Source organism: Cnephaeus nilssonii, assembly GCF_951640355.1.
Source record: "Cnephaeus nilssonii genome assembly, chromosome: 18".
NCBI classification, from domain to species: Eukaryota; Metazoa; Chordata; class Mammalia; order Chiroptera; family Vespertilionidae; genus Cnephaeus; species Cnephaeus nilssonii.
The window spans coordinates 10558309-10572189 of NC_137089.1; the positions used below are offsets into that span (position 1 = coordinate 10558309).

Consider the following 13881-nt stretch of genomic DNA (forward strand, 5'->3'; position numbering starts at 1 on the left):
AGGTTTGATCCCCAGCTCTGGTAGGGGTGCGTGCAGGAGGCAACCAATCTATGTGTCTCTCTCACATTGATTTTCTCTCTCTCTGTCTCTTCCCTTCCCTTCCACTCTTTCTGAAGGTCAATGGAAAAATATCCTCTGGTGAGGATTAACAACAATGAGAAAGTTAGTGAACATCATTGGCTTCTAAGAACATTCTTTATAAATGGCCATCCTTTGTATGATGTCATGAAGGAAGGCTGTATAGCAACATATCAAAATAGTTTTATGAAAAGATAAATATGTGTTTCATTAATCCCAAGGGGAGCTTTCTAAAATGCATTTTCTTTATAAATAATTCGTGTCATTCTGTGAAACTCTTGACTTCTTAGGGTGGGAAACTCATGACTTCTTAGGGTGGGGAAGAGGGAAAAATCCTATCTTTTCAAGCCATTTGCGATTTAATACCAGCTGGTCAAGGGAGTCGAAAAACCTCATGAGTTGTATGTTATATTTTTCAATGCCTTTTCTCTCTCTTGGGAGACTGGCTAACCCCCACAATCTTTCTCCCATGGCAAATGGCTGTAACACTTTGATCTACTCAAACAGTTTTCCAGATGTAGCAGATAGAGCATATGTGACCTTTCGTGTGCCAGTCCAACCTGGCTGATCGGAAACTATAAGTTAATCTCACATGACTTTTATTTCTAGGCATTACAGCAGAAGTTCTGGTGGTGACCTCGTTCGATGAACTGCAGAGAAGGGCCCCAGAAGCAAGAGGGAAGATTGTTGTTTATAATCAGCCTTATACCAACTACTCCAACACAGTGAAATACCGAGTCCGGGGGGCAGTGGAAGCTGCCAAAGTGGGGGCTTTGGCATCCCTCATTCGATCGGTGGCTTCCTTCTCCATCTACAGGTTTGTCATGATGCTACTTTGAAATCCTTTAAAAAAACAGAGTTTTCCATGAAAGAGAAGTCCTTATGAAATGAAAACAAACCATTCAAATGAAAAAAAAACAACCTGTTAGCTCATGGAATTTCCCCTTTCCCACATTTGGTCATTTGTTTGTGATATCTAATTTGGCCTTTTCAGGATTCCAGGCATCATTTGTGCATTCCTTTAAAAAGCTTTCCACATTTGTGATGACCCCGTAACATTCCTTATATAACCAATATATTATGTATTTTCATTAGTGGGAGAACTGACTTCACGTCTGTGTCTCATCAGAGACTCTTTGACGACTTCAGAGAAAGCCAGGCTCTTTCCATTGTTGCTAGAGAAGTGAAATAAAAACAAAGTGGGTAACACGATGGGGCCATCTATGGTGCAGAATTGAGGAAGCAGAGGATGTTGGATATAGAACTGGTTCAGCCCTTGAAAAACTGTGTGGCCTTGGGAAATGTTCTTAAACTCTCTGAGCCTTGGCATTCTCTTCTATTAATGGGTGATGATGTGTAAAAAAAAATTACAAAATTATTTTAAGGATAAAGGAGGTAAACTTATAAAAGACACTTGATTATAAAAGTCTGTATAAATGTTTGGCGGTATGATGTGAGCGCAACATAAGTTTTGTCTTTTTCTTTGTGGTTCTGATGGTAGTAATTTGCAAAGTGCTTTATTGACCCTCAGTCTTAGGATGAAATTCAGCATTGCAGTGGATAAAAAGGTCTAAAAATTGACCTGCAGACATTTGGCCTAGTTGAATAGCTACATATGGTAGGGCCACACATTAAGGATAAAATACTGGAGAAACATGGATACACGGAGCACCATTTTAGCATTATAGCCTGATCTCTTTCAGAGAAAGAAATGCAAAAATAATTGCAAGTAGAGTGTATTTGGTTCTCAAGACCAGGTCTTTAGTTACCCACTGTAAAGGAAAGCTTATTCTGCACAATTACTATTTGGAGCTGGAAACACAGCTACTTGACCTTAATTAGCATCCTACACCCTTGAAAATAAAATAATTGAGGGAGGGTACATTAGCAAGTAGGAAATCAAGTCAGAGGGAGTTGTCCAAAAGTGTGGAGAAGAAAGAAAGGGACATTTTTCTTTTATGGGGGTTAAATATCTTCCCAGGGGAAGAAGATGGGACATGTGAAGACCACCTGTTAGAAGTTTTATGAGAGAAAGTCTAGTCCACTCATGTCATAGTGCTAGAAATTATGTTCTTTGTAGAGTCTTTAAAGGTTTGGTGGCTAGTGAAATAATGATTAGACCATATTCTGTTGGATGGTAAATCTTCTCAGGAGAGATGTCCTAAAATGGCTAGCTTATGTCCCAGAATGCCTCAGTCACCCCTTAGAATAACATACTGAGAAAGCTGTTGCCATTCACCATGATTTCACTGGTCATGAGACCTAAATTATGGAGCTAGTGTTTTGCTTTGGGAAACTGGGTGACTGCCAGCAATATTTATTTAAGAACTACTACTCATAAGACTAATAAATTCCCAGATGACTTAATGCACTGCCGTCTGCCAGGGTTAATTGGCTCTTTTTCTTTTTCTTTCTGGTGTAATGAAGACGTTTGGAAACCCAGACTGTAACCCAGGAGCCCCAGAAAAATTTTGTCCAGCATAGGACTTAGAAATCTGCTGTTAGCCTCTAAGATTTGGGGTCAGCAACTTGTAGTGTATATTAAGAAGACATTTTTATGAATATTTCTAGATCTAGACTGATTATATTTTTTTTCTTGATTTTATAGCCAACCATATTTCACTGGACTCTTGACTTTAATAACTCCTTATTTTCAACATCTATAAATACATAATAACCTTGCCCTTTACTTAGTACTTAGATTAGAATCTTTCACATATGTCATCTTATTTGTTCTGACAGCGACCCAAGGAACCAAGCAGAAGGAGCCTTATTATCCCTACTTTATAGGTAGGGAAATAAAAGTTCAAAGAATTAAGCATATTTACATGTTTGCGTCTTGTATCCTGAAAAATTAAAACCAAATGAAACAAATTCTGTCTCTTTGTCCACTTCTAGCTAATTGTTTCTTAGAGTCAATTTTCCTTAAAGAATATTTTATATTCCTTCCTATCTCTAATTCTTCATCTTTCATTCACTCCACAGACCATTTTAACCTGGCTTTTGCTGGTATTGAAATGGAACTTGTTAAGGTCACAAATAGTTGACTAATTATCAAACATAATGGACATTTTTCAGGCCACCATATTACTTTATCTCTTGACTGCTTTTCTGATATCTTCTCTCTCACTCTCACTCTCTCTCTCTCTCTCCCTCCCTCCCTCCCTCTCTCCCTCCCTCCCTACCTCCCACCCCCTCTTTCCCACTTCCTTTCCTATTTCTCTGGCTTGTCACTCAGAATATTCTACCTGAGCAATCCCCATACGCTTGTGGCTTCAACCACCTCTCCTATCCTTACTACTTCCTGAGCTTCAGACCCTTACGTCCAACTACCTGCTGATTCTTCTGTGGATGTTTCATAGTTATCTCAGTGTTAGTTTCTTTCAAAAGCAAACTCATCCTTTCACTTCTTTCTCCTGCATTTTCTATCTTCATGAAGAGAATGTCATCGGTTTGCCTTTAAGTTAGATGTTCTTGGTTACTTTTTTCTTCCCTTATTCATTATTTTTACTTGTTACTCCATGTCATGGGTTCATTCATTTCAAAAAGTATATATTTAGCAGCTCCATTTCCCAATATCACTCTATATTCTAGTAGTCAGGAATCACTGACACTTCCCCAGTGTGCCACATTTCCTCAAAGTTTGCAAGTGCTTTCTCCTCCTCAGCATCCTATTGCCTTTCTCACTGTCTCACAATGTCCCTCAAGATTCATCTTAAGTGTTTCTTCTTTTGCGGAGCCCTCTCTGATATTCAACTCCAGCTCAGGTGAGATACCTCTTTCTGGTAGTGCCACATCATCTTGTGCATACTCTAGATCAGTGGTTCTCAACCTTTCGAATGCCGCGACCCTTTAATACAGTTCCTCATGTTGTGGTGACTCCCAACCATAAAATTATTTTCATTGCTACTTCATAACTGTAATTTTGCTACTGTTATGAATCGTAATGTAAATATCTGTGTTTTCGTATGGTCTTAGGCGACCCTGCTAGTGGTTCTCAACCCACAGGTTGAAAACCGCTGCTGTAGAGCCCAAGACCATCGGAAAACACAGATATTTACATTATGATTCATTAGAGACTCTGAGTATGACTCTTATTTCTAAATGCTAAGCACTTTATTTTTTATTGTATTTATTGATTAAGGTATTACATATGTGTCCTCACACCCACCCCCAACTCATGCCCTCATCCCCCTGGTGTCTGTGTCCATTGGTTAGGCTTACATGCATGCATACAAGTCCTTTGGTTGATCTCTCCCCCTTACCCTCACCCTCTAGTTTACACCAAACAACCTGGAGAGCTAATGCTATAGGAATCAAGAAGAGATAGTAGATCAGAGATAATCTGATTAGGGCAGGCTTCACTGAGATGTGGGTTTTGGGTGTACTCCATGAAAAAGTTACTTGAACAAGAGAAAGAAAGGGGAAATACATTCTTCACCTGATCAAGGCAAGAAGGTGGGAGCATGTAATGCACTTGGGTAATACACAAGCAGACCAGTTTGGCTGAAGCCAGAAGGTTTCATAGGAGATCAGAGAAATATTATTTTGGGGTGAGAGGAAGAGACCAGGTTATAAGAACCCAAAGTTCTAGGCTGGGGAGGAAATTTTAAGTTGGGGAATCACTGAATGGGGTGAAAGTGGGGGTGATATTTGAGAGTACTCTTTCTCTAAATATGGTCCCTGGAACACCATCATCAACCTCATCTGGGAGCTTGTCGATATGCAAATTATCAGGCCTCATTTGAAACCCATGAAATTAACAAATGCGTGCGTGTGGGACTTGTGGTTCAGCCAGCATCCCCAGGTGATTCTGATGCAAGTTAAAGTTGGGGAACTACTGTTTAGAAAGATAAATCTGGTGACTGTACATAGCATGCTTTGAGAAGAAAAGACAGAAGACTGTTCTAATAATGCAGATGTGATACAATGAGAGCATAGGTGATGGCAATGGGAATGGAGAGGGACAGCAGGAGGGATAAAATTATCAGAACTGGTTCCATTTGATGGGAAGCTGGAGAAGTCCAAGTTTACAATAGGCAAGGATTAAAAACGATGGGATGAATCTGTGTTCAGTTCGGCCCAATAGTTTAAAGTCACGAGTTATACATAAAAATAAGGGTTTGTGATTTGTAGGGAAAAAACCAGATCTGGCTACATCAGCAAACTTCAGCCAAGGAAATGAGCTACAAAGTCCTTTTGTTGATGGGATGTGTCCTCTCCAGTCTGCCTCAGTTTCCGTCTCCCTCCACCTGGCTTAGGGACTAGGGAGTAATGAGAAACACAGGTTTCAGGAGAGGGAGCTGATTTGAAGGCTACATGATCGGTTTGGCTTTTAGACATTTTCAGTTTGAAGGGACTATGAAACAGTCCCATTAATCTGGTTTTTATATTTTGTAAGAAAAACAGTTAAGCATTTCCATTTCTCTGTTATCCACTTTTTGGATCACCCAAGGCACTTTCAAATCCTAGGCTGGCTTTCTTGCAGTGCAGTGCATCTTGGGACCTCTGCCTCCTGCTTTCTCAACACGCGAGCTCAACAATACAATGTAATTTTTATATTAGCCCAAGTCAAATATAATTTAGAAAGTAATTCTCTTGAGGCCAAATTGTCTGTTGCACTCCCATTGCCAAATATATATATTTTTTTCTAGTTGTTTTCTCCATTGCCCAAGATAATTGAACACAGACTAAATTTTAATCAGCAAAGAAAGCAAAGGCTATCCTTTCACTTTACTGTGAAAATTGCATCCCCCACACTGAGTAAGAATTCATTGAAGTGGGAATGAGTTGTTGATAGAACTTGGCTTTATGAATACTACTGGTTTATGTTTTCTATCACTTCGCCTTTGTGTGCTGTATGGAGAGGTATAGTGAAGAAGAGGAGGAAGAGAAGCAATCCGGTGTGAAGATGGCTAAGATCTGATTAGATATTCAGCCGGAGAGATACGAGTGAGTCCAGGTGATGTTTATGGAGTGTCACAGAGGGAGGGTGTCATACCATCTGGTGAGAGCGCCGTGGAAACGTATAAATCAATCCCTGTAATGATCATTAATAGAGTTGATAAATGACATAATATAAGCACTGGTTGGGCTACATCCAGAGAGTTAAATAGCTTCAAAGAGGGCCCTGATTAAAGACATTACAATTTATGGAACATTCTTCATCCTGATGAGATTTAACATGAACATTTCTGTAATCAGAGGGCCAGCTAAGGCAGAGATGAAATGTCTTAAGAGGTTGATTTTGGAAAGCCAGTGGTCCTCAGAGAAAAGAGCTGGTCCCCCTCCCATTGGGAGACTATTAATGTTGCTACTTCACACTTCCACTTCCCAAAATTTTTGATGTCCTGGTGGTTTAGTCTTTGGTGTGACCTTAGCATAATTAGCTATCACGCTTGATTTATATTGTTTTGAAATATTGCTGCTTGGGGGGGCAAACATGATTACAAAAGAAGGAAAGTACCAGTGACTCACAATGGTCCAGCTGGGCCAGCCTCGGTGTGTAGGTTGTTTTCCTTCCTTATTTTTTGTGGGGTTTTTTTGTTTTGTTGTTTTTTGGGTTTTTTTTTTTTTTTTTTTTTTTTTGCTGAGTTCACTCGGAGTCTCCTGACAGATGCACAGTAATCAAGCAGAATGCCAATCCTCATCATTTATGCAGGTGGAGGGCCACTGAGCCCCCAAGGGGGGAAACCAGGGAAGATGAACACTGAAGGCTGCCATTTTTTTCTTCTCATCATCCGTTTCCCCCTCCCTCTGATTTTTGAAAGGCAGGTTCTTTGTTTAGAAGGCCTTTGTCAGAAATTCCAAAATGTTCTTTAATCACTGAATCCTTATTATTGCTTCAGGTAGTGTGACAGGCATACCAGCTCATAATGGGTAGACTCAGGCAGTGGACCCCAGAGCCCCAATTCTGGATGTTTGTTCAGCCACTGGCCAGATGTGTGGCGTTGGCAAATGGTGTAAACACTCTGTGCCTCAGTTTCATCTGTACGATGGGGGAAACAACTGTGCCTTCTTCCCGGCATTGTGTGAGGATTAAACGAGACGTTATTATTGCCTAGCACCTTGGTCGGCAAACTGTGGCTCGCGAGCCACATGCGGCTCTTTGGCCCCTTGAGTGTGGCTCTTCCACAAGATACCACGGCCTGGGCGAGTCTATTTTGAAGAAGTGGCATTAGAAGAAGTTTAAGTTTAAAAAATTTGGCTCTCAAAAGAAATTTCAGTCGTTGTACTGTTGATATTTGGCTCTGTTGACTAATGAGTCTGCCGACCACTGGCCTAGCACATAGCGTTTCATACATGTAAAATGCTATTACTATACAATTTTTTTTAACTCACAACTAGATGTACTTATTGAATAAAAGAGGAAGGGAGGGAAGGAGAAGGAAAGGAAGGAAGGAAGGAAGAGAAAGACAATTTTAATTTATTTAATATCACTATTATAATTGTAGGTATCTGGTTGGGAGACACCCCCTAACATCATATTGCCATTTTGATCTCCATCTCTTTACTTTGTCCAAACTCTGTTGGGGTTGTGTGTTTACTATCCTGTTTCTCTCTCTCTGGATTGGGAGTTCTCCTGGAGACATACTGTGTTTCTCATTTATCTCCTTAACCCCAGGGCTGTGCACAATGCCTGCTGCACAGTCACGCTGGAATAGATGAGAAAAAAGAATTTAGAGGCAGCCTATCTGGTTTGATAACATGTAAATTGAAGGTGTTACCATTTCACATCCACAGAAGTTGAATAATAATATAGATGAGGTGACTAACCTTTTGAATTGCTACTTATCGAAAATAGAATCTCTGGAATCCGAGAGGAGGCTATCTAGTTATGTAAATGTTGGTAAAGTATTGCAAACTGCATATTACTCTGGTGCTTTGTGAAGCTGCTATAATTAATGGCCTGTTTGCATTCCTCGTACAGACTGTCATTTTTCATCAGCTTTTAACCTTGATATAAAAATGTATTCTTGGCTGCTATTTTGCATTCATAATTTTTAAAACATATATAAATGCTCACCACCTACTTTCCAGCTCTCTGATGATCAAAAGCAAATGCTTCAGAGTCACATCACTGTGGCATGTTTTTCTGAATCTCTCCTGGTAAAAAGAAATTAATGCATTTTGAATTCAGGTTTCAGGATTCTGACAATGTTGTTTGCTTGTGCAGTGCCCTTTGAAAAATGTCTAGTATAGCACCTGAACCAAAATAATTTTGAGTAGCCTCAAGTCAGTCTTCTACAATTGTGTGTGTTTTTGTTATCTCTCTCTCTCTCTTTTTTTTCCTCTCTCTCTCTCCCATCAAGCTAAAGGTGAATCTTGCTAAAGTCCTTTTGCATCCAAATGACCCTTCAGCTTCTTTAGCCCCCTGAAGAAAGTACCAGCCAGAAGGTACTACAGGGGAGATTTGGCAACTTACAAAGGCCACACTATGTACAGTAGGATTTGGAATCAGGCAGACCTGGCTCAAATGCAGGCTCTGCCGCTCAGAGGTTGCGTGACCTTATGTACATTACTTAACCACTCCGAGCCTGTTTTCTCCTCTGCAACTTGGGGAGAATACTGTTTACCTCTTAGAGTAGTTGAGAGAATAAAATGCACTAAGGAAACCTTTGGAGCAGCAGTTGCCAACTGGTGGTCCGCGGACCACTGGTGGTCCGTGAGGCCCGAAAGGTGGGCGACCGCTGCGCTAGACATAGAACCTGACGCATGGGAAGTAATCAGTGAAGCATAACTGACATCTTACCTTGATCGTGGTCATTATCTTATTGTTGTTATCAGCATCAGATAATGATAGGACTGAGCAGGTAGGTAGATAGGAACTGACCTATCTTAAAAAGCAGCCGATCCAGAATGCTCCTCAGTGTGGGCTCCAGAGACCTTGGTTCTGTTTAACTCCTGGTTTCAGTAACTCACTATTGTAGTCTCCCCCAGTCTTCGGCTTAAAACTCTTTCCCGTCTTTTCCCCTCTTTTTGGCCTGCAACGAATGCTTGGTACTGCTCTTGCATGTCATGCCAGGATGTGGTGACTTGGACCAGGTTATCAGTGGCCAGCTGACCAAGATGAACCAAGTGTTTTATTTTAAATACCTTCCAGGCTACTTTCTACCTCAGGGCCTCTGCACTCACTAACCCCTCTGTCTGGAATGCTGCTTTCCCAGCTTTTTCTGTGGCTGCTTTCTTTCAATCTTCAGATCTCAATGGAAAAGATTTTTTTTTTCCCCCCGAGAGGTCTTTCCTGACTACCCTATTAGAGTAGAACATCTTTTCTCTCTCTCCCTCTCCCTCTTCCCCAACCCCCTCTTTTATTTAATTCTCTTACTTAGCATCTACTCTGTATACTCAGAGTCCTAATAACATTTGGTAACTTCTTTCTATCTATCCACCTCTCTACCTACTTGTTTAGTATGTATCTCTCTACGAGAATGTAAATTCCATGAGGACTGGGACCTGCCTTTCCTATATGACATTATATTCTCAGTACACAGGCAATTGCTGGGTACATGACAGCAACTCAGGAGATATTTTTTGAATGAATAACTAGTAAGGAAAATCTAAGTTCAAAAGAATAGAGAACCAACTATAAACGAATATATACTGAATCATGTCTATTTCCTGAAGCCACATTCTAAAGCACAGATTTTTTCCTCCCAACTTTTTTTTAAAAATATCAATCTGTGGCAAAGTTGAAATGACTCAAATACTCTTTAAGAGAAGTTGCCTAACTTTTTCCAGAGAGGTGACAGCATTTTACATTGCCACCAGCCATGTGTGAGGGTTCGGGTTGCTCCACATTCTCACTAAAATTTGGTGTTGTCAGTCTGTTTCATTTTAGCCATTCTGGTGGGTGTTTAAGGCACCTCATTGAAGTGCTGATCTGCGTGTCCCTGATGACTAATGATGTTGAGCCCTCTGTCATGTGCTCATTGGTCATTTCTGTCTTCCTTTGTGAAAAGTCTGTTCAAGTGTGTTGCCCATTTTGTAATTGGGTTGTTTTAAAAACATTGAGTAGTAGGAATTCTTTATGTGTTCTAGATACATTTTCAGACATATGCTTTGCAAATTTTTCACCCAGTTGGTATCTTGCCTGTTTTTTGTTTTGTTTTGTTTTTTTGGCTTAACTGTATTTTGATGAGAAGTTTTAAATTTTGATGAATTTTAACTTACCAATTTTTCGTTGCTTTCTGTGTCCACTCATAGGGCCTTCACCCACATTCAGTATTTTACATTTTACCACATTTGCACGTGCTCTCTCACGTTTTCGGAACATATGAAAGTAAGGTAGATACCACCTTGAAAACACTTTACCCATAAACACATTAACATGCATTGCATTGCATAATAACAAGGACCTTCTCTAGCATAATGCATGACCACTCTCCTACCAATGACATTTTGGAATGTTATATAAATGTTACATAATGTATAGTCCATCCATATTTAGATTTCCCCAATTGTCCCCCACTCTCAATAATGTCCCTGCTTTAAAAAAAATTTCAGAATGCAATCAAAGACATACATTACATTTAGTTGTCATGTGTCTTTAGTCTCCCTTACTCTGGAATCGTTCCCTTGCCTTTTGATATTTCATTACACTGACACTTTGGAAGGATAGATAGGGCAGCCATCTGCACAGTATACCTCAGTTTGCAGTTATTATTTCCTCTTATTAGATTCAGATTAAATATTTTTGGCAAGAATTCTGTATAGATAATGTTGGGTCCCTCCTATTGCATTACACAAGGAAGCAAATATCAGTTTTCCTTATTAGTGAGGCTAAGTTTGATCACTTGTCTAAGGCAGTATCTCTGGATTTCTTCACAGGAAAGGCCCTTGGTGAGATGTGTTGAGATTTTGTGAATCTTATTTTACCCAGTCAAATTTTGCCCAATGAAAGTTTAGCATATGTTGATGAGCCTTACCTGAATCAATCATTGCATTGCTGGTTGCAAATGTTTTTCTAATTCCTTTATTCCTGTTACATGGATTAACTGGCACACTTTTGTAAAGAAGAGCCTCCACCCTTCTTCTTTACCATATGGTTTCATGAATTTTTAAAAGTGTATGTATTAAAATTCATTACTGTCATTCTTTTTGATAAAGCATCAAAAAATACAAAGTGCTTAATTGTCAAAGCTAGTATTTTATAAGCTTGAACATTTGAAGCATTGAAAGGAATTCACTTTTTTGTATCCATAGGAATCCAAATTATTCTAGAGAAGTAGCAGGGTATAATCAATACCATTTCCTCTCAACCTCTTCATTAACAGCATGAGCTTTGGAGTAATAACGCCTGAATATTTTTTTAGTTTAGCACTACCAGTGTATACCATATGCAAATTAAGAGCCTTCAACCCATACATAATTGTTAGTAATTGTTAAATGAGCAAAAAATCTGAAATCTAGCAATTGCTTCTGTGTTTCTCCAGATTTATTTTCTTTTTCTTTCCTTTTTTTTTTTGCTATGCAGTGCTCATTTTGAGGAATGTGTTTTCAAAGAGTCCTTTCTGGAAGAAATACATGCCCCAGGGTGGGTTTGCAGAAGCCTATAAGGATGTATCTTTGCAGGGAGGGGAAAGTTTCCTAGTATCTGTGATATAGTACAGAAAACCGTAAATTATTCACCCCCTCCAGCTTTCCCACCTCATTAGGGTTTTGAGGGGGTAACTAGCTTGGCTAGTGAGTCAGTGGGATCAAAGAAATCAAACCAGCAACCATTCAGTGCACAGGATGACCCCCAACCAATTGAGCCACACAGGCCAGGACACATTGAGCATCTTTTCATATAATTATTGGCCATCTGTACCTAGTATGTCCTCTTTGTAGAAGTGCCTATTCAGGTCCTTTGCCCATTTTTAAAAAACATCTCAGAATATGTTTTTATTGATTTTTTTAGAGAGAGAGGAAGGGAGAGGGAGAGTCAGAGATAGAGAAACATCAATTGGCTGCCTCCTCCATGTACCCAACTGGGGATCTAACCTGAAACCTGGATATGTGCCCTGACAGGGAACCAAGCCCAAGACCTTTTTGCTGTACTGGATGACACTCCAACCAACTAAGCCACACTGGCCAGGGCTCCCATTTTTTAAGTGAACTGTATGTGATTTTGGTGTTTAAGTTGTGTGGTTTCTTATAAATTGGGGTATTTACCCCTTATTAGATTTATCATTAGCTAATATCTTCACTCATTCAGGAAGTTTTCTTTGCGTTTTGTTTGATGGTTTTCTATGATGTGCAAACCCTTTTTAGCATAGTATAGTCCCATTTGTTTATATTCTTTTGTTTTCCTTGCCCAAGGAAATATATCAGAAAAATATTGCTACAGGAAATTTCTGAGATTTTACTGCCTATGTTTTCTAGGAGTATTATGGTTTCAGTCTTACATTTATGTTTTTAATCCAGTTTAAGTTTATTCTTGTATATGGTGTAACAAGGTGGTCTAGATTTTGGGTTTTTTGGGGGGCATGTATCTGTTCCATTTTTCCAACACCATTTATTGAGGAGACTGTCTTTACCTCATTCTATATTCTTGCTTCCCTTGTTAAATATTAGTAGACCATATAGGCCTGGGTTTATTTCTGGGCTTTCTATTCTGTTCTGTTGATTTATGTGTCTGTTTTTATGGCAGTACCATGCTGTTTTGATTACTATGGCCTTGTATTATAGTTTGATATCAGGTGCATGGTATGTCTGACTTTGTTCTTCTTTCTTGATTTTGCTATGGTTATCTGGAGTCTTTTGTGATTCCGTGTACATTGTTGGATTATTTATTTTATTTTAGTTCTGTGAATAAAGTTATTAGTATTTTAATAGGAATTACATCAAATCTATAGATTATTTTGGGTGTATGGACATTTTAATGGTTCGAATTTTTTCTATTCATGAGCACAGTATATATTTCCATTAAATTGAATCTTCTTCAATTTCTTTCTTCAATATATTACAATTTTCTGAATACAGGTCTTTTACCTCCTTGGTTAAATTTATTCCTAAGTATTTTTTTTAATGAAAGTATAAATGGGATTGTTCTCCTAGTTTTTTTTTTCCTTTCTGATAGTTCTTATTAGTATAAAAAATGCTATCGATTTCTGAATATTTATTTTGTATCCTGCTAATTTACTGATTCATTTATCAATTCTAGTAGTGTTTTTTTTTTCCAGTTGATTTCAGAGAGGAAGGAAGAGGGAGAGAGAGAGATAGAAACATCAATGATGAGAGAGAATCATTGATCAGCTGCTTCCTGCGCACCCCACACTGGGGTAAGCTAGCAACCCAGGCATATGCCCTGACTGGGAATCGAACTGGTACCTCCTGATTCATAGATTGATGCTCAACTACTGAGCCATGCCTGCCAGGAGATTCTAGTAGTTTTAATTCTAGTAGTTTTTTGTGTGAAATCTTTAGGTTCTCTATGTACAGTTTCATGGACTCTTCAAATAATGGCAGTTAGAAGCATTTATAATTGAATATGATATTAGCTATGGGTTTGTCATAGATGGCCTTTATTGTGTTGAGGTATGGTCCTTCAGTTTCAACTCAGCTGAGAATTTTTATCATAAATTGGTGCTGGATTTTGTCAAATGCTTTTCATGCATCTATTGATATTATCATCTGATATTTATCCTTCATTTTGCTTATTTGGTGTGTCATGTTGATTAATCCCAGGAATAAATCCCACTTCATTATGCTGTATGATCTTGTTATTGTATTGCTGCATTCAGTTTGCTAACATTTTGTTGAGGATTTTTGCATCTATGTTCATCAGGAATATTGGTCTATAATTTTCTTTTCTTTTCT

At 38.9% G+C, this 13881-nt stretch overlaps 1 protein-coding gene across 2 annotated transcripts in view; it reads left to right on the plus strand.

Annotated features, from left to right (window-relative positions):
* CPQ (carboxypeptidase Q) overlaps positions 1–13881 on the plus strand; it is a 372988-nt gene that overhangs the window by 108364 nt on the left and 250743 nt on the right. For both annotated transcript variants that reach the window (XM_079796014.1, XM_079796013.1), the window contains exon 3: positions 688–895. In XM_079796014.1, the coding sequence (XP_079652140.1) occupies positions 688–895 (208 nt within the window). The remainder of the gene's footprint in view (positions 1–687; positions 896–13881) is intronic.